At 40.9% G+C, this 19,947-nt stretch overlaps 1 protein-coding gene across 5 annotated transcripts in view; it reads left to right on the forward strand.

Annotated features, from left to right (window-relative positions):
* cenpe (centromere protein E) overlaps positions 1-19,947 on the forward strand; it is a 29,630-nt gene that overhangs the window by 1,830 nt on the left and 7,853 nt on the right. For 2 of the 5 annotated variants that reach the window (XM_029497161.1, XM_029497165.1), the window contains exons 6-39: positions 1,177-1,258; positions 1,342-1,409; positions 1,483-1,557; positions 1,676-1,727; positions 1,854-1,941; positions 2,289-2,418; positions 2,588-2,707; positions 2,785-2,937; positions 3,018-3,165; positions 3,251-3,353; positions 3,603-3,963; positions 4,101-4,157; positions 4,459-4,626; positions 4,754-4,828; positions 5,069-5,137; positions 6,092-6,223; positions 6,752-6,929; positions 7,008-7,153; positions 7,260-7,499; positions 10,292-10,462; positions 10,556-10,705; positions 11,919-12,002; positions 15,465-15,698; positions 15,863-16,096; positions 16,242-16,475; positions 16,620-16,853; positions 16,999-17,232; positions 17,377-17,610; positions 17,755-17,988; positions 18,155-18,388; positions 18,533-18,766; positions 18,911-19,144; positions 19,311-19,544; positions 19,689-19,922. In XM_029497161.1, coding sequence (XP_029353021.1) covers positions 1,177-1,258; positions 1,342-1,409; positions 1,483-1,557; positions 1,676-1,727; positions 1,854-1,941; positions 2,289-2,418; positions 2,588-2,707; positions 2,785-2,937; positions 3,018-3,165; positions 3,251-3,353; positions 3,603-3,963; positions 4,101-4,157; positions 4,459-4,626; positions 4,754-4,828; positions 5,069-5,137; positions 6,092-6,223; positions 6,752-6,929; positions 7,008-7,153; positions 7,260-7,499; positions 10,292-10,462; positions 10,556-10,705; positions 11,919-12,002; positions 15,465-15,698; positions 15,863-16,096; positions 16,242-16,475; positions 16,620-16,853; positions 16,999-17,232; positions 17,377-17,610; positions 17,755-17,988; positions 18,155-18,388; positions 18,533-18,766; positions 18,911-19,144; positions 19,311-19,544; positions 19,689-19,922 — 5,658 coding nt within the window. The remainder of the gene's footprint in view (positions 1-1,176; positions 1,259-1,341; positions 1,410-1,482; positions 1,558-1,675; positions 1,728-1,853; positions 1,942-2,288; positions 2,419-2,587; positions 2,708-2,784; positions 2,938-3,017; positions 3,166-3,250; positions 3,354-3,602; positions 3,964-4,100; positions 4,158-4,458; positions 4,627-4,753; positions 4,829-5,068; positions 5,138-6,091; positions 6,224-6,751; positions 6,930-7,007; positions 7,154-7,259; positions 7,500-10,291; positions 10,463-10,555; positions 10,706-11,918; positions 12,003-15,464; positions 15,699-15,862; positions 16,097-16,241; positions 16,476-16,619; positions 16,854-16,998; positions 17,233-17,376; positions 17,611-17,754; positions 17,989-18,154; positions 18,389-18,532; positions 18,767-18,910; positions 19,145-19,310; positions 19,545-19,688; positions 19,923-19,947) is intronic. The other 3 variants (XM_029497164.1, XM_029497163.1, XM_029497162.1) reach the window with 3 other exon arrangements.

Genomic DNA, 19,947 nt, shown 5'->3' on the forward strand with positions numbered 1-19,947 from the left:
CATTGTACTTGGCCCTAATGCAATTCTTAAATTTCAATTAAGTGTGCAGCTCTTAGTTGCCACCAATAAAGTTATTTTAAGTGACAGTTTGTGCTGGCTAGTGAGCAGAAGCTACATGAATGGTTTTGCATGTTGCTGTATTTTCAGATATGAAATAAAAAACTATTTTGCATATTAATTAGTAGCTTCAAAGTAAAGTTGTAAAAATACACAGAGAAATTGTGCTAATTCTGCCATCTGTGTTTTCTGCAGAGAAACACGTTTAATAAAAAGCCTGTGTTGCGCAGTTAGGGTATATTAGTGGAACTACTTACCAGATTCAAAGATGGACTAATCATTTGAACTCTGTGCACTCATTTATGACTTCAGACAAATGTAACTATATATGACTTTTCTAAGCCCTTGGAAAGTTTTACATAGACACCCTCTTAAAATAATGGCTAAATTAATTTTTTCAGACACCACAAAAAAACCAAGGCCTAAATCACATTCTTGACATAGACTATTATACTACAGGGGTAGAATCACATGATCTGTTCCACTGAGGATGTCGACAATTTTACCAGAGGTGCCCAGCATCGTGAGTTGATGATTGATTGATTTATTTATTTATTTATTTATTTTTGGCAAAAAATCATTTTGTCTAAACAAATAAAAAAAGACTTTGGCCATTATTTTAGGAAGGTGACAATATGTAAATCTTATGTGGATCAGAAACTCTAAATGGAATTGAAAACTCCTTTCAATAGGTGACTTCCTCATCCCTCATCCCTCTACCAAGTTCCCCATCCTCTCCTTCATGCTTGCTCTCACTGCCTCTGCTTCTAACTGCCCCCCATCCCTCCCTCTCTAAATCCAACCAGTCAAGGCAAATGGTTACCCTCCCTGAACCCGGTTCTGCCTGAGTTTTTTTTTTTTTTTTTTTTTCTGCCTCTGAAAGGAATTTTTTCTTGGTACAGTTGCCAAGTGCTTGCTCTTATATGTTGAGACCTGCTCTTGATGTAACTTTTTTGTTATTTAGTGCTAGATAAATAAATTTGATTTGATTTAAAAGATTCTTCCGGTGCAAGCTGACTAGAAAAATTTTTTTGGATAGTACTTAAGCAGAAAATGTGAATATGTACTGTCATGTTTATGTCGTCATGTCATGGTTTTTTCTTTATTGTCATTGTGTAGAAAAGTGTCTATGTAGCTGACCTGACGGAGGAACTGGTTACATCCTCTGCACAGGCCCTGGTCTGGATTCGGAAAGGAGAAAGTAAGCTTTGAGGTTATTATCTGATGTGAGAGTGATACTCTTTGACAACTAACATAACTATTGCAACAAACTGTCTTTTGTAGAAAACCGCCACTATGGAAAAACAAAAATGAACCAACGAAGCAGCCGCTCACACACCATTTTCCGAATGGTAAGAAAAGTAACAATATTCAGTAATGTGTAGAGTTCAGGGGATATCTGGAACACAATTGTGTGTTCTTTAGATCCTGGAGAGTCGAGAGAGAAGCGATCCAGCATCAGGTGAAAATGCAGATGGGGCAATTATTGTGTCTCATTTGGTAAGTTGTTTCTTTTTTTTATTTTTTTTATTTTGTATTTTCCTGTTATCTTGGCTTTGAATCTTGCTGTCTGTGTCAGTTTGTCTTGTAATCATTTATTCACTGGCTGCTCTTGTAGAATTTAGTTGATCTAGCTGGATCTGAGAGAGCAAGTCAAACGGGAACTGAAGGTAAGGCATTATTGGACTGAATGTGTAATGAATGCAGCAAAAGATCTGGTCCTATTGTGGTATTAAATGTGTGTACACCACAGTGTATATTTGTGGATATGAATTTGTTTTTGTGTTTTATCTAAGGGGCACGATTCAAAGAAGGCTGTAATATCAATCGCAGTCTTTTCACACTCGGCCAAGTGATCAAGAAACTGACAGACGAAGGCCAAAAGTGAGTGAGTGGGCGTTACAAAAAAATGCTTCCTTTGGTATAATCTAAATGATACCATTAAAACATCCAGGAATTGACACTCATGTCTCAATCCACAAGAAGGGAACAGTACTGATGATGATTGTTGTTGTTGTTGTTATTATTATTATAATGGATTGGGTCAAGGCCCTTGTGGGGTCCACTTGTCAATTGAATCTCCAGCTCTCTTTTTTTTTTTTTTTTTTTTTTTTATGTTTTTGTTAACATGAAGGAAAATAATGAACTGAAAGAAAACCAATTTTTAAAAAAGTCAACAACTCGACTGATTAAATTCCATGATACTATGCTGACTCAGTCTCTCTCTTCAGGGGTTTCGTCAACTACAGAGATAGTAAATTAACCCGTATCCTGCAGAACTCCCTGGGTGGAAATGCTAAAACGCTCATCATCTGTACTATTACGCCTAACGCCCTAGATGAGACCCTCAGCACTCTACAGGTCAGTGGACCTCTGACACTCTTCATACTTTAACCTTCAATTGTGTCATGTTAAAAATACAATGGTACTTTTGCAGTTGCTTTCAACATTCAAAACAGTTACTGTATATTTGAGTGAATACAAAAATTGATCAAATAAGATGATGATTCACAAATTGTGTCTTTATTAGTTTGCCAGCACTGCAAAGAAAATGAAGAATGACCCCCATGTGACAGAGGTGTCTGATGACGGGGCCCTGCTTAAAAGATATCGCAATGAAATTGTTGATCTCAAGCGACGGCTTTATGAAGTAAGGGGTGCAACTCTTAATAAAATTTTCCTCAATTCCATCATAGCAGCACTAAACCTGAGGTTGGCCTTCTGCAGGTTTCTTCCATCACACAGACCACAGCCACAGAGAAGGAGGTTCTCTCCCAGCTTCTCCAGGAGAAGGACCAACTCCAGAGAGAACAAGAGGACCGGATCAAAAACCTGACCAAACTACTTGTCACCAGCTCTAACCTGGTTCCTCTCAAAAAAGTATTGAATTAAGAAAATGCAGGTGTGGCTTTACAACAGCTTTCTCTTCATTTTCACACTCATGGTGATTTTATTTTAAGATGCCGAAGCGCAGAATGACATGGGGAGGAAAGCTGCTCAGACTTGCCCACCCATCTAACTGTGAGAGTGAACCATCTGACAGCTTTGCAGAGTCTTTCACTCGGAAGAGGAAAGCTGACCCCTCCTGTTTGATGGAGATGACTGAAGGTAAGAAATACATTCAGCAAATCGTAAATGACATAATTCCCATTACATACATGGGCTGCACTCTCTCTTAATTGCTTTCTCTTAGTAGAGGATGAGGACTTCGACTCTCACTGGGAGATTCCTGAAGAGTTGATGGATGACTTGGAGATGAGTCATAGCTCTGTAACAGTTAGAAATTTTCGTGAAAGGTGAAACTTTCTGCTAAATTATAATTAAAATTAACAGCAAATGTAATACCTTGAATATCCCAGCTTTGTTTTCCTATGTTACATTAACGCACAGCAACAGTCAGTGAGAAAGTAATGTAAAAATATGGCTAGTGTTATCATGTACATTCCAAAGGATTTAATCCCCAGGAATTCACTTGCAATTCACAGTCCTGTCTTCCTTTTGCACTCAGCTGTTGACATACATCTTTGTGTTTTTATCTCTGCCAGTCCCAAAGACACTGCTTCTCCAGATCAGATGCATGTGCTTACAGGGAAAGTTTCTGAACTAGAGCTCAAGCTGGAAATGGAGAGTCAACAGAAAGAGGAGGCCATGACCAAAGTACAAGCATTAGATTGTAGAGTGGCAGAGCTGCAGCTCCAGTTGCAAACAGCGACCCAGCAGAAACGGGAAGCCTTGGAGAAGATGGAGACAACAGAGACGAGGGTAGCAGAACTGGAGCTGCAGAAACAGACGGCTGCTCAGCAGAAGATTGGGACTATAAAGGAGGTGGAGATGTTGCAGTTGAGAGTTACAGACCTTGAGAGACAATTAGAGGACCAGAGACATGCTCGTACTGAAGCTGAACAGGTGTGATGCATCTGCTCCTTATCTGCCATAGGAGCAATCCTCAATGGCTTACATAAGTAGTATTGATTGACTTTAAGTTGTTTTGACTTTGCTGTGTTGGCTTGTCTCAGGACTAAACTTTATATCTTGTTTTCCAGATGAGCAGAGAGTTTGCAGAAACCATCCACTTGTGTGAAACTCTAGCTTCAGAAAAGGTAATGGAGAACACCTGCTGTGAAATACTACAGCTACTAATATCAATACTAATATCACAGCTAGCTAACCTATTTTATGTATGTTTAGTTTTATTCAGAAATTGTGTGTGAATAAATCAGGGTCATGCATTGCATTGCCCATGACATTAGTTCAGAGATACTAGTGTAACACAGGTGGTTCATCCACCAGTCACTCCTCATTTGGAGTCACATAGAAGAGAATTATTGAAATCATAAAAGAATGAGCTATAATTGAAGTTTCTGTGAGGAACCTGTAAATGAAGCTGGTGAAATGTTTCAGGAGATGGTAGCTGCTGAACGAGATTACCTGAAGCAGGAGCTGGGCATATTCATAGAGCAAACTGAGATTCTGGAGAAAGAGAAATCTTATCTGCAAAAAGAACTGGAGGAAAACAGGGCACTGGATGAGTTCAGATCCTTGGAGGAGGAGTGCAGGATGGAGCAGGAGGTGAATTTATTAATTTTGTACTGATTGTGAAGAGTTATATATTCTGCAGTTGGTTTTGTGTATTTAAATACATTAGTTTTTTTTTTTTACTCCAAATTATAATGAATGTGTTGGTATGATCTTACAGAACCAGTTGAAGAATGAAATATTGAGCTTGAAGATGATAAAAGACGCATCTGAGCTCCGCTGCCAGGAACTGCAGGTCAGTACACGTTTGCCACATATGAAGCAATGTTTGGTCCTCTGAGTGATAGTGATGTTACCTTCCCACCTGTCTGCATCAATTTGGACATAAATCACAAATGTGTTGTTTCATGTTGAATAGTTAATATTAAACCATACAGAACACATTCAGAAACTTTAAAATATTCTTGCTGAGATTCTAATAAACTAAAACTCTGTGAACCTTTGAAAATGTCCTAAAACATGTTTTGTTTATTAGAACATGATAGAAAGTATGTCTGATGACCTGAAGAGGAAAACTGAATTTGCAGAGGAACTTCAAAGTGTGGTATGTCAGGTTGTCGCCTTTAAATATCATAAATGTGCAGAAACCATCCATACAATGACACAGAAGCCAACATTTTCAGTTCCAGAGGCAGCATTTGTGTGCGTGTTTACATTGGCTTAAAATCAAATCCTGACATAAGTGTTTTACTGACATCTCTGGAAGTTCATGACACTACAACAATAAGAAATGGACAGCAGAAAGAAAGGTCATTTGAACTTGTTGAACTTCCTAAAGCACCATTTAGAGAAACTGTACCCGTTTGAGGTAAAAGAGCTGTGCCAGCTCAGATTCTAAATGTCTTCACTTCAGTCAACAGCATCTTTAATGCTGCTTCATCTGCACCGTTTCTTAGGCAGCTTTTCAAGTACCCTCAGCTACACAGGCACTTCTTATTTGACTGTGGACTAATGAAGATCTAAACTCAGATCCTTTTTGGGTTCAAAGCAGAGGTTTCTTGTTTATAACAAACATTTGAGTACTTTGTTTTTGAGTTTTTAATAAACTTTTCATCTATTTTTTTGTTAGGTTTGATTATTTTTGTTTCTTCATAAAAATATACCAGAAAAACGTTACCTTATATTGAGACAGATTACTATTTTGTGTCCTGCACTTGTTTTCACCAACTTACTAATGTATTGTGCTATACCGTGTAAACACATTACAGGAGGGTTAGGGTTAGATTTGGATAAATAAGAGTATACTTTATGTAATTACATAAAGTGTAGTTTAATAAGAGTTGTATACAATAACTAGAATAAAATACACATTTTTATTACTGATTATTCTGAAACCAACTCAACTGCCAGGTTCTCAACAGGTTCCAATCATGAGGTTTCTTAGAGCAGTGAGATAGAGAATGTCAAGTGATGTCACTCAGAATTTAACATCTGATTGTGTTGAAGCAGGTAACCTATCATCCAGCAGCCTTACTCTTGTTACATTGTCTGCCTCCAGAGTGGCAAGGACCTGGTGCAAGAGGTGGCAAAGCTCCGGCGCTCTCTGGACGATGCAGAGGGAATCACGAGAGACACCAAGAAGGAGTGGGCAGTCTTGCGCAGTCAGAACATGGCTCTTGATGAAATGAATGTTAGTTAACCCTTAAACCAAATAAAACATTAGAGCAACTAGACTTTATTTTCATAAAACTGGTCAGGGTTCATTTTAATAATTTTGATAACACAAGTGTATCATACTGCAGCAGCTGTTCATTAACAGAGGGGGAGGGAACAGTTCAAATGTTGGGACATTTAACTTCAGGAAGGAAAGTACCTGTATCCACCAGACTACACCAGATAGATAGATAGATAGATAGATATATATATATATATATATATATATATATATATATATATACACACACACACACACACACACACACACACACACACACACACACACACACACACACACACACACACACACACACACACACACAAATTGATCCCTGAGAATGGTCTTTGTGTAGTCTGGTGCTTTCATACCATCCTCAAGTGCAATGGTGATGCATGAGGTACATGGTCAGTTGTTTGGGATTTGTTGCTGGTTTCTTATTGCCCTACTGTTGACACCAAGACCAATATCTGCATCTTCTTATGTGGAATTTATCACTTCCAGGTGACACTCACTGCCAACCGTGACAAGATTGAGGCAGAGCTGAATAGCTTGCACTGTCAACTGGAGACAGAAAAGACACGCAACAGAAAGATGCAAAGTGACCTCCAAAAAGAGCTGAACAGCATGTTAGAAGAGAACACCAAGCTAACTGCTCTGCTTGATGGAAAAGTCCCAAAAAGTAAGTTATTTAACTCTGTCGACCACATTGTTCATTTCACGGCACATATCAGCAGGAGTTAAGGTTCTCTGTCATCAGATCTCATCAATAGTGTGGAGCTTGATAGAACAGTGTCCTGTCTGAAGAAACAGCTGACAGCAAGTCGTGAAGCAGAGGGAGCCCTTAGAGCACAACTGGAGGAGCTGACTTCACTTCCAAATAAGGTGGACAACTTGATGAAGCAGGTCAGTCCTCTTCAAAGGGTACTATCATATAGCAGAGAACATTACAGTTTTGACATGATGATTACCTCAGGTTTGTAAGTTGAGTGAGGAGTTGTGTCATGTCCAGACTCAGAGGGACAGTCAACTGTTGCCCCACACTCGGTGTCAGGAGGAGGCACAGCAGTTGTCCCAGGATGAGATCCTGAAAATCCAAACGAACCTTGGTGCTGCTGCTCAGAGGGAGAAGGAGCTAAGTCATCAATGTGCTGATGTTACACAGCAGCTGGAGCCACTTCAGTCAGACCTGGAATGCTCGGATTCTGAGAGGAGGCAGCTCATTGCTAGTGTTGGAGAGAGAGACCTAAAAGTAAGTATCGATAATGGATGCTGTATTTTCTGAAATCCTGTGTGAGGAGAAATTAGGTCCTGGTTGTTTGTTTCTTGTTTCTTTTCTTTTCATTAACCATGTAAAGACATTTAGCATCATGGGCGTGTGGTGCAGCAGTGTGCAGGGGTGCCAGTTAAAAAATATTTACTGTGTGGACTGTCCCCTTTTGAGCCACCAAAGCCTCTGCTATCATAAATTTCAGTGTAAAGTGTTTCACTCAGATGAATTATTCTTCAACAGAGCCAACAAGAAGAGGCTCTTGCCTCAAGCCATCTACCTGCTCAATTCTAGATCCTAAGTAGAATATAAGAATATACCTGTCAGACTCAATGGATACATAAAAATTTGCTGAAATTTTTGCACTATTTTAACTTCATTGTATGTTCTATTATTTCTATAGTTACTTATTTTATTTGTGTGCATTGTTTTTGCTGGTAGCACTTGCAAAAACACATTTCACTGGTCATCATGCCATGTATAACTGCATGTGACACATGAAGCTTATTTTATCAGTTGCATCCAGCTGCAGTTTGAAATTTGAGACAAACATTAACTGCACCAGCTCAAATAAGAAACTGAGTACACCACAGTCTTATTCGATAGGTGGTTAACCATTGTAGAACATATTTTTATGAAAAAAAAAAAAAAAAAATCCAAACCTACATGGCCCTGTGTGGGGGGGGGGAAAGTCATTGCCCCCTAAAACTAATAAGTGGTCGGGCCACCCTCAGCAGCACCAACAGCAATCAAGCGTTTGTGATAACTGACAGTGAGTCATTTACAGCACTGTGGAGGAATTTAGGCCCACTTATCTTCGCAGAATTGTTGTCATTCAGCCATTCAGCCACTTTTTGAGCATGAACTGCTTTTTTAAGGTCATGCCACAGCATCTCAATCAGATTCAGGTCAGGACTTTGACTAGACTACTCCAGTCTTCATTTTGTTTTTCTTAAGCCATTCAAAGGTGGACTTGCTGGTGTGTTTTGAGGCATTGTCCTGCTGCAGAACCCAAGTGTGCTTCCGAGGTCAGGAACAGATGGCCGGACACTCTCCTTCAGGTTTTTTTGGAGGACAGCAGAATTAATGGTTCCATTTACCACAAGCCGTCCAAGTCTTTAAGCAACAAAACAGCCCCAGACGATCACACTATCACCACCATATTTTACTATTGGTATGTTTGTCCGTTTGTGAGATGCTGTGACTTTTATGCCATATGTAATGGGACACACGCCTTCCAAAAAGTTAAACTTTTTTCTGGTCAGTCCACAGAGTATTTTCCAAAAAGTCTTGGATCATCAAGATGTTTTCTGGCAAAACTGAGATGAACCTTTTATGTCCTTTTTACTCAGCAGTGGTTTTCATCGTAAAACTCTGGCCTGCAGTTATTTGGATGTTGTTGTAGGATATTTTGTGACTTCTCGTTCAGCCACCCACTCCTGGGAATGTTCACCACTGCTCAATGTTTTTGCCATTTGTGGATAATGGCTCTCACTGTGGTTCACTGGAGTCCCAAAGCTTTAGAAATGGCTTTAACCTTTTCCATACTGATGGATCTTAGTGACTTTGTTCCTCATTTGTTCCTGAATTTCTTTGGATCTCAGTACAATGTCTAGCTTTTGGCAATCTTTTGGTCTACTTCACTTTGTCAGGCAGGTCCTATTTACTGTAAGTGATTTTCTTGATTGAGAACAGGTGTGGCCGTAAACAGGCCTGGGTTTGGCTAGAGAAATTAAACTCAGCTTTCTAATGGTGTGCTATACAAGTTAATTTATGTTAAAACCTACAGGGAACTGTATGAAACTGCTTGCATACAGAGCCATGTAGGGTTGGATTTTTATTTTTTTTTCCTTTTAAAAACAAAACGTAATTTTAAAAATGCATTTTCTGTTTACGTGGGGGGGGGGGGGGGGGATCCGATAATCGGCCTATTATTATTATTATTTTATTTTATTTTTTTTTAGAAAGTAAAACTATATATATATATATATATATATATATATATATATATATATATATATATATATATATATATATACTTTTTTCTTTTTTTTTTTTTTTTTTTACAAATGGCTGCTTTTGAGCCTTTCACCCACTTCTACCAAGAATTAAAGGCAGAAAACTAAATTCGAATCCTTTTTTATTGCTAAATCAAGCATGTTAACATGACAACCATCCAACTGCTCTTCACGCCGACAGGAAGACAGACTGATCATCTCAGTAATGTACCACATATATACCTACTCCAGATCAGTCACTCAGCTGTACTGTGAGGTGGATAGTGGATGGTGTTTTTCATGAGGTCGGTGCGCCCTCTACAGGATAAATAGCCTACTGTCGGTGGATATTTTTAAGGGGGAGAATCTTTTCAAAGTAAAACTAAGTCTTATTCCCTGCATTTTATTTATGAAAATATCAGAGACAATCGGCGAATTTTGGCCGATTACTATAATCGGCCGATTTAATCGGTTCACTGATAAATCGGTCGGGCCCTAATATGATATCAATATGAAGACTATACATGTACCAAATGCATTAAAACCATAAATAACATCTTGGATATTGCTGGTGAGTGGCAGATGCTGCCCATGTTCTCTCACACATGAAAAAAACATCACTTAATATGAGCTGCTTTTTTTTTTTTTCTTCTTTCTTTCTTTCTCTCTACCTTTCTGCTTTAGTTTGCAGAAAGCCACTCGTTTTTGTGAGTTCTTAAGCCATTTGAACATCCTTGTCGCTGTTCTGATTACCGTTGGAAATCTTCCTATTTACAGAGACAGAATTTGTTGCAGGAGCTTGAGTGTGTTCGAGGTGAAAAGGACACTCTGCTAAATGCCAGAGCAGAGGGCTGTGCAGAGGAGGTAGAGAAGCTGCTCTCTGCTCTTGCTTCTCTCACTGCTGAGAGGGACCAATTGAAATTGGATCTGCAGGAAAATGTGGAGATGGTGAGTTATTGCAAGGGCTGCACCTAACCAAAAAGTAAAATGCAGATCTGTTAGCTGTGTTGAGCTGTACAGAAAGTGTTCTTTATCAAACAGATGATTGAGAACCAGGAAGCGCTAAGGACAGCGCTGGAGAAGAACCAAAAACAGAAGGCGCAAATCAGGCAGCTGGTAACAGCACAATCGACCAACCAGGATGGCACCTTGAATGAGATGAGGGCACAGCTGGAGGAGAAGCAAACACGCGTAAGAGGTTCTTGATGCATGAGTAAGAGTGGATAAAAAAACCAAAATCCAATCTCAGAAATTTGTTCTGTTACCCATACCATTATCAAACAAAATGGCAGAAGATAAGACACTTACTGCCCAATTACTCCCAGACTCCCACAGCTTAAACATGTTGCAAAAATTTGGTCCTGTCTTCAAATGCTGGGGACTTGATGTACTGAAAAAATGGTTTCTTCAAATTTTGAACTGCCAAATGCAAAAATCAGATTAGCAAAGTTTATTAGCGGCATAAATCAAATTTCCAGTTGAACACTCCCATATTAGTATGTGAATTGAGTCATGCGCAAAAACTTGGACAATAGTAACAAGGTTTACATAGTCACAAGTAACTGGATTAGAAGTCTGACCGGAATAAAAATGCTTAATTTAAACACGCAAATCTGAAGATTCTGACCCAACCCTACTCACTTAGATACTACAGGATATTACTACAGCTAGCGGAAGACATGGCAGGAGTTGGAAAGAACTGGTCTGTATCAGATACAAATACGTTACTGGAAATATAAAAAAAAACAACTTGAAATTGTTGAAGCCAAAGCAAAAGTACGGCCTGAAGAAAAAAGAAAATTCACAAAGTGATGTTTTTGTTTACATTGGAAGTAGCTTCTTCTACTGCTTCCTAAATGTCAGACAACTCTGCACATGTCAAAATCACTTATTTTGTTTAAACATGAGATGCCTGTAAACGCACATCATGATCAGATCAATTTTTTTAAGGGTCCATGTAAACAATAAAGCTCTAATATGAATTTTAATAATATTGAAGAAATTTTGTGCATATGAACATAGGTAGTGCTGTTTTGTGGGATAACCACAGATCCCTCATTGCTTTCCTGTTGAATTCATCTGTGGAGCAATAATAATTTTCCAAGTAATAAAATATCACAAACCTTAATAAACATTATCAAAATTAGAAAAGGAGTGGTGTGTAAAAACAAACAAAAAAAAAAAAAAACCTCAGTTTGTTCCAGGTGTGAGGACTGTTTTCTATCGTGTACATGCAGTGACAGTTACAACAGCTGGTGAGCTCTGAACCACTGTCACTTAAAGAAGAGCAGGAGGCTCACCAGCTTCTACAAGTCAGATCAGTGTATCCATGCCATTACAATACACTTTACATGGAAATGTGAATAATGCTCAAATCTTGTTGAATCCCGATATTGTGTTTCAGATCCAACAGCTGGAGAGGCATCCGGAGACAACCAAGGAAGAGGTGAGCCAGTTGAAGTCTGCCCTCCAAGAAAATGAAGAACTGGTTAGTTTTTTTTTTTTTTTTTTGTTTTTTTTTTTTTTTAGTATGGCTATGGATAGTATGGGGCATCTGCATAATGACAATAATACTTAATTACTTTGATTATGTAAGCTTCTTTTATAACATGAAACAAGCTCAAAGATCTTCACTTAATAATATATACAAACACATACATAGAGAGAGGGGGAAATTAAAGGTTCATTATTTTAACTTTTTAACCAATTTTTAACCAAGTGTTGATATCCACAAGAAGATACATTTGGGATTTTAAGACCCAAAAACCATCTCACAGTAGTCTCACTAAGCAGTGTTTCTTTCCTTCTGCTGGTGACAGTTCAATGAAAAGCCATCATTAAATGTTCAAATGGTCTGTCTGGTGGTGGGTGTGCAGCATGTGTGATTGTTTTGGTTTTACCTGCGTTATGTGTTGCACAAACCATACATGATCAACAAAACTTCTGCTCATAGACTGAAAAACCTTTGGTGAACCAATTTTGACACATGGTTTGACCGTGTGTCAATTTTGTAAAGTGAGGAAAGAAATGTTTAAGCATTAAAGGTTTGTCATCAGGTCTCATGTTCCATGCATGCCACTTTGTGCCTGGGGCTGAACATACCACAGCCAGCAGAATCAATTTATTCTAGAGCCCTCTTTAGACTTACGCCCGCTGTCATTGGTGTTCCTCACTCCAAGCACTAGCTAAGGGTGCTACAAGCGACCTGGGGAGATAGTAGGGCTTGTTCCCGCCTGCAGACCGATGGCCGAGCCATGCATGAAGCAGCAAGAGTTGGCCTGGACCACATGCCTACTATTGAACCTGCAATTGCATTCCTCATTGTGTTTCCTAATGAGGCTCTGTGTCACAGCGCCAGATGCCCCTCACCTCAGTGTTGGGTTAGAGACAACCTCCATACGAGACCCTATGATGGTGGGGTGCAGGCTGGTCACATCAGTAACTCCTTAGCACACATTATGCTGGCCCATCAGCAGCTCAAATGCTGCTCATGCTTCAGACATAAGCTTCAATTCTGACGCCAGGCAGATCAAATAACTAATCAGAAACCCAACAAGAGCTCTGGCACTGGCTGTAGATCCTCTAGTGCATCCCAAAGGATCCTATTTGGCCTACTTCTTTGTGACAAAAACGGCTGAATTTCGTCAAATCTTGGATTTTAAGGAACTCAACAATTTTCTGAAGGCCATGCCCTTCCACATGCTACAGAAGTTTTACAGATTATAAAACATCCCCATTGCCAACAGCACCAGCAGTTTCTGCACTTTGCCTGTCGGGGGGCCACCACTGGCAGTTCAGGGTGTTGCTGCTGCTGCTGCTGGCAGCGGCCCTTGTACCTCTGCATTCCATGGGTATGAAAGTCCTGCTTTACTTAGACGACTGGCTAATATGTGCGCCATCACAGGCTCAGGTGTCCCAAGACACTGTCTTTTTTCCCATATGGCCCACCTACGACTGAAGATAAACATGGAAAAGAATAGCCTAGAACCATTGCAGACCACAACCTTTGATTGGCATTGAAAATGGTAATTATTAAAGTCTGTCTGTCCCCTCAACATGTGGATGACATCCTACACCTTTTGCCTCTTTTTCAAAAAGGAACACTGCTGCAATATGTTGCATTCCTGTTGGGCAAAATAACATTTGTTTCAGCTGTTGTCTTGCTGGGCTTACTATCACTGCGCCCCCTGCAGAGGTGGTTGAAAACCTACACTTGGCCCCATGGAGGGACAAGGCAAACATGCCAGCAGCGTTCCTAAGGGCTCCATCCCATCTTGCAGAGAAACCATCACTACAGATGTCTGCCCTCGGGATGGGGTTCAGTGTGGCAGAGCAGGTTTGCTCACTGACAGTAGTTTGTGGAAGACCGTGCCGAACACATCAATGTGCTAGAGCTACAAGCAGACACCTTGCTCTCAAGCACTTCCTTTCTTTACCTAAGAAACAAATATATACGGTCAGACAACGCTTCAATCATATTCCATATAAACCATCAGGGCGGGACCAAGTCTGCACAGCTGCTGCAGGTGTCAAAGGATCTTCTGATGTCGGCAGCACCATGCCTGCTCAGGCTACGAGCAATATAAATCAGACCTACTTGGCAAATTCCTTTTCACGTCAAAAGCTTCCTTAGAGGAAACAAACAGTCTTCGAGGCCAGGATGCCGTGGTCTTGGCCAGAGGTTCTTCTCTATGCCTTCCCACAGGTTCCTCTGCTTCAACCAGTACTTCAGAAGGGTCACAAGATTCTTTTGGTGAGCCTCTTCTGGTCAAGGCGGACATGGTTTCCCTGTGCTACACAGACTGTTACAGCACACTATTGCGCCTCCCAGACAGGAAGGATCTCTTGTTGCAACTAGGAGGCTGCATCTAGTATCCCAGCCTCTGATGCCTTTGGATTTGGTTGCTGGAGGACCCGAGCTGCTATTGAGCAGTTGTGTGGACTTTGTCAGACACACTATGAATGCACTCATCTCCAGTATGACAACAGGTGGAAATTCTCTAATTGGTCTATGGGTCGCGGTGAGGTGAGTGCATTGCTCCTCGAGTATTATTTTTGATTTCCCGCAGTCCCTCCAGGACAAAGGCCAGTCTTCTGCTCTAAAGGTATATGTGTAGCAGCAATGTCATGCCGACATGATAGATTCAACAATGGCACTGTTGGGAGCCACAGTCTGGTTTCCCTTTTCTTGAAAGGGGCTTGGAAGTTACATCCTCCAAGAACTCAGAGAACCACAGAATGGGAACTTCTTGTATTAGATGCACTATGCAGACCTCCCGTTGCATTCCTCCCTAAGGTGCTGTCCCCCTCAGACCTCAACCACCATAATGTTTGCAGGGTTAACCCTCTGGGTGTGGTCCTGTTACCAGAATCCTCCATTTCAACTCATTGAAGTCTGTGATCCAGATTCATTGTGACTTTGCTGGCATAAGCACCACCTCTGGTGGTCAGCAGGGATGAAATAGAATTAAATTTATGAATGTGACTACGGTTCTAAGAATCTCGAATGACCACCAAAGCATTCTGTCACTTGGAATCCTTGAGTGAGGAAAGACTTTGTTGACTTGTTTCATCCAGGGGTCACAGGCGACTTTGTTGGTATACACACTTGAACTGCGCGTATTCGGTGCTTTAAGCACTGCCTCTGGCAGTCTCTCTCGATTCATAGAACCATAGTTATATTTGTAATTTTCATTTAGTTACTTCTTATTATGTCGTAAAATCAAGTCAAAATCAAACAGTTTATGTATTGGGCTAATATCCTGTGTCCAGTAGGCGATGCTCTGTGAATCACTCAGTAAAAACATATAGCTGTGTTCAGGGTGGGGACCTGGATCACAGCAGTCATACAGTTATATATTTTGCAAGTACAAAACAGCTGCAATTGAATGTGTGGATAACTACCTTTTAAGATTGAATTAAATATTTTGAACTTTTTCTTTCATAACAGATGAGAATTTTAACAGATAAATTGGAGTACACTGAAGCAGAAAGAGACAGTCTACGTGCCGAGAAAGAGGACAGCACTCACAGCTCCATAGATGAGCTGGAGAAGCTGCTCTGCAGAGTGACCTCTCTCACTCAGGAGAGAGATCAGCTGCAGGAGACGCTGGAGGGACTCAGACAGGAGAAAGTACAGCTCAGAGTTGAACAGGACGACAAGATGGAGATTCTGCACACTGAGGTTTGTGAGGGATAACTTCACTTCTATTAAACAGCAGCCATTGCATAGCTGCATATATTTTGCAAGTACAAAAACGGCTGCAATAGGATGTGTGGATAACTACCTTTTAAGATGGAATTGAATAGATCTTTCAATGATACTTTGAATTTTTTCCTTCATAACAGATGAGAATTTTAACTGATAAATTGGAGTACACTGAAGCAGAAAGAGACAGTCTACGTGCCGAGAAAGAGGACAGCACTCACAGCTCCACAGATGAGCTGGAGAAGCTGCTCTGCAGGGTGACCTCTCTCACTCAGGAGAGAGATCAGCTGCAGGAGACGCTGGAGGGACTCAGACATGAGAAAGAACAGCTCAGAGTTGAACAGGACGACAAGATGGAGATTCTGCACACTGAGGTTTGTGAGGGATAACTTCACTTCTATTAAACAGCAGTCATTGCATAGCTGCATATATTTTGCAAGTACAAAAACGGCTGCAAATAGGATGTGTGGAATTGAATAGATCTTTCAATGATACTTTGAATTTTTTCTTTCATAACAGATGAGAATTTTAACTGACAAATTGGAGTACACTGAAGCAGAAAGAGACAGTCTACGTGCCGAGAAAGAGGACAGCACTCACAGTTCCACAGATGAGCTGGAGAAGCTGCTCTGCAGAGTGACCTCTCTCACTCAGGAGAGAGATCAGCTGCAGGAGACGCTGGAGGGACTCAGACAGGAGAAAGTACAGCTCAGAGTTGAACAGGACGACAAGATGGAGATTCTGCACACTGAGGTTTGTGAGGGATAACTTCACTTCTATTAAACAGCAGTCATTGCATAGCTGCATATATTTTGCAAGTACAAAAACGGCTGCAATAGGATGTGTGGAATTGAATAGATCTTTCAATGATACTTTGAATTTTTTCTTTCATAACAGATGAGAATTTTAACTGACAAATTGGAGTACACTGAAGCAGAAAGAGACAGTCTACGTGCCGAGAAAGAGGACAGCACTCACAGTTCCACAGATGAGCTGGAGAAGCTGCTCTGCAGAGTGACCTCTCTCACTCAGGAGAGAGATCAGCTGCAGGAGACGCTGGAGGGACTCAGACAGGAGAAAGTACAGCTCAGAGTTGAACAGGACGACAAGATGGAGATTCTGCACACTGAGGTTTGTGAGGGATAACTTCACTTCTATTAAACAGCAGTCATTGCATAGCTGCATATATTTTGCAAGTACAAAAACGGCTGCAAATAGGATGTGTGGAATTGAATAGATCTTTCAATGATACTTTGAATTTTTTCTTTCATAACAGATGAGAATTTTAACTGACAAATTGGAGTACACTGAAGCAGAAAGAGACAGTCTACGTGCCGAGAAAGAGGACAGCACTCACAGTTCCACAGATGAGCTGGAGAAGCTGCTCTGCAGAGTGACCTCTCTCACTCAGGAGAGAGATCAGCTGCAGGAGACGCTGGAGGGACTCAGACAGGAGAAAGTACAGCTCAGAGTTGAACAGGACGACAAGATGGAGATTCTGCACACTGAGGTTTGTGAGGGATAACTTCACTTCTATTAAACAGCAGTCATTGCATAGCTGCATATATTTTGCAAGTACAAAAACGGCTGCAATAGGATGTGTGGAATTGAATAGATCTTTCAATGATACTTTGAATTTTTTCTTTCATAACAGATGAGAATTTTAACTGACAAATTGGAGTACACTGAAGCAGAAAGAGACAGTCTACGTGCCGAGAAAGAGGACAGCACTCACAGTTCCACAGATGAGCTGGAGAAGCTGCTCTGCAGAGTGACCTCTCTCACTCAGGAGAGAGATCAGCTGCAGGAGACGCTGGAGGGACTCAGACAGGAGAAAGTACAGCTCAGAGTTGAACAGGACGACAAGATGGAGATTCTGCACACTGAGGTTTGTGAGGGATAACTTCACTTCTATTAAACAGCAGCCATTGCATAGCTGCATATATTTTGCAAGTACAAAAACGGCTGCAATAGGATGTGTGGAATTGAATAGATCTTTCAATGATACTTTGAATTTTTTCTTTCATAACAGATGAGAATTTTAACTGACAAATTGGAGTACACTGAAGCAGAAAGAGACAGTCTACGTGCCGAGAAAGAGGACAGCACTCACAGTTCCACAGATGAGCTGGAGAAGCTGCTCTGCAGAGTGACCTCTCTCACTCAGGAGAGAGATCAGCTGCAGGAGACGCTGGAGGGACTCAGACAGGAGAAAGTACAGCTCAGAGTTGAACAGGACGACAAGATGGAGATTCTGCACACTGAGGTTTGTGAGGGATAACTTCACTTCTATTAAACAGCAGCCATTGCATAGCTGCATATATTTTGCAAGTACAAAAACAGCTGCAATAGGATGTGTGGATAACTACCTTTTTTAAGATGGAATTGAATAGATCTTTCAATGATACTTTGAATTTTTTCTTTCATAACAGATGAGAATTTTAACTGACAAATTGGAGTACACTGAAGCAGAAAGAGACAGTCTACGTGCCGAGAAAGAGGACAGCACTCACAGTTCCACAGATGAGCTGGAGAAGCTGCTCTGCAGAGTGACCTCTCTCACTCAGGAGAGAGATCAGCTGCAGGAGACGCTGGAGGGACTCAGACAGGAGAAAGTACAGCTCAGAGTTGAACAGGACGACAAGATGGAGATTCTGCACACTGAGGTTTGTGAGGGATAACTTCACTTCTATTAAACAGCAGCCATTGCATAGCTGCATATATTTTGCAAGTACAAAAACGGCTGCAATAGGATGTGTGGAATTGAATAGATCTTTCAATGATACTTTGAATTTTTTCTTTCATAACAGATGAGAATTTTAACTGACAAATTGGAGTACACTGAAGCAGAAAGAGACAGTCTACGTGCCGAGAAAGAGGACAGCACTCACAGTTCCACAGATGAGCTGGAGAAGCTGCTCTGCAGAGTGACCTCTCTCACTCAGGAGAGAGATCAGCTGCAGGAGACGCTGGAGGGACTCAGACAGGAGAAAGTACAGCTCAGAGTTGAACAGGACGACAAGATGGAGATTCTGCACACTGAGGTTTGTGAGGGATAACTTCACTTCTATTAAACAGCAGCCATTGCATAGCTGCATATATTTTGCAAGTACAAAAACGGCTGCAATAGGATGTGTGGAATTGAATAGATCTTTCAATGATACTTTGAATTTTTTCTTTCATAACAGATGAGAATTTTAACTGACAAATTGGAGTACACTGAAGCAGAAAGAGACAGTCTACGTGCCGAGAAAGAGGACAGCACTCACAGTTCCACAGATGAGCTGGAGAAGCTGCTCTGCAGAGTGACCTCTCTCACTCAGGAGAGAGATCAGCTGCAGGAGACGCTGGAGGGACTCAGACAGGAGAAAGTACAGCTCAGAGTTGAACAGGACGACAAGATGGAGATTCTGCACACTGAGGTTTGTGAGGGATAACTTCACTTCTATTAAACAGCAGCCATTGCATAGCTGCATATATTTTGCAAGTACAAAAACAGCTGCAATAGGATGTGTGGATAACTACCTTTTTTAAGATGGAATTGAATAGATCTTTCAATGATACTTTGAATTTTTTCTTTCATAACAGATGAGAATTTTAACTGACAAATTGGAGTACACTGAAGCAGAAAGAGACAGTCTACGTGCCGAGAAAGAGGACAGCACTCACAGTTCCACAGATGAGCTGGAGAAGCTGCTCTGCAGAGTGACCTCTCTCACTCAGGAGAGAGATCAGCTGCAGGAGACGCTGGAGGGACTCAGACAGGAGAAAGTACAGCTCAGAGTTGAACAGGACGACAAGATGGAGATTCTGCACACTGAGGTTTGTGAGGGATAACTTCACTTCTATTAAACAGCAGCCATTGCATAGCTGCATATATTTTGCAAGTACAAAAACGGCTGCAATAGGATGTGTGGAATTGAATAGATCTTTCAATGATACTTTGAATTTTTTCTTTCATAACAGATGAGAATTTTAACTGACAAATTGGAGTACACTGAAGCAGAAAGAGACAGTCTACGTGCCGAGAAAGAGGACAGCACTCACAGTTCCACAGATGAGCTGGAGAAGCTGCTCTGCAGAGTGACCTCTCTCACTCAGGAGAGAGATCAGCTGCAGGAGACGCTGGAGGGACTCAGACAGGAGAAAGTACAGCTCAGAGTTGAACAGGACGACAAGATGGAGATTCTGCACACTGAGGTTTGTGAGGGATAACTTCACTTCT

This window comes from Echeneis naucrates, chromosome 24 (genome assembly GCF_900963305.1).
Source record: "Echeneis naucrates chromosome 24, fEcheNa1.1, whole genome shotgun sequence".
In the NCBI taxonomy this organism is placed as follows: Eukaryota; Metazoa; Chordata; class Actinopteri; order Carangiformes; family Echeneidae; genus Echeneis; species Echeneis naucrates.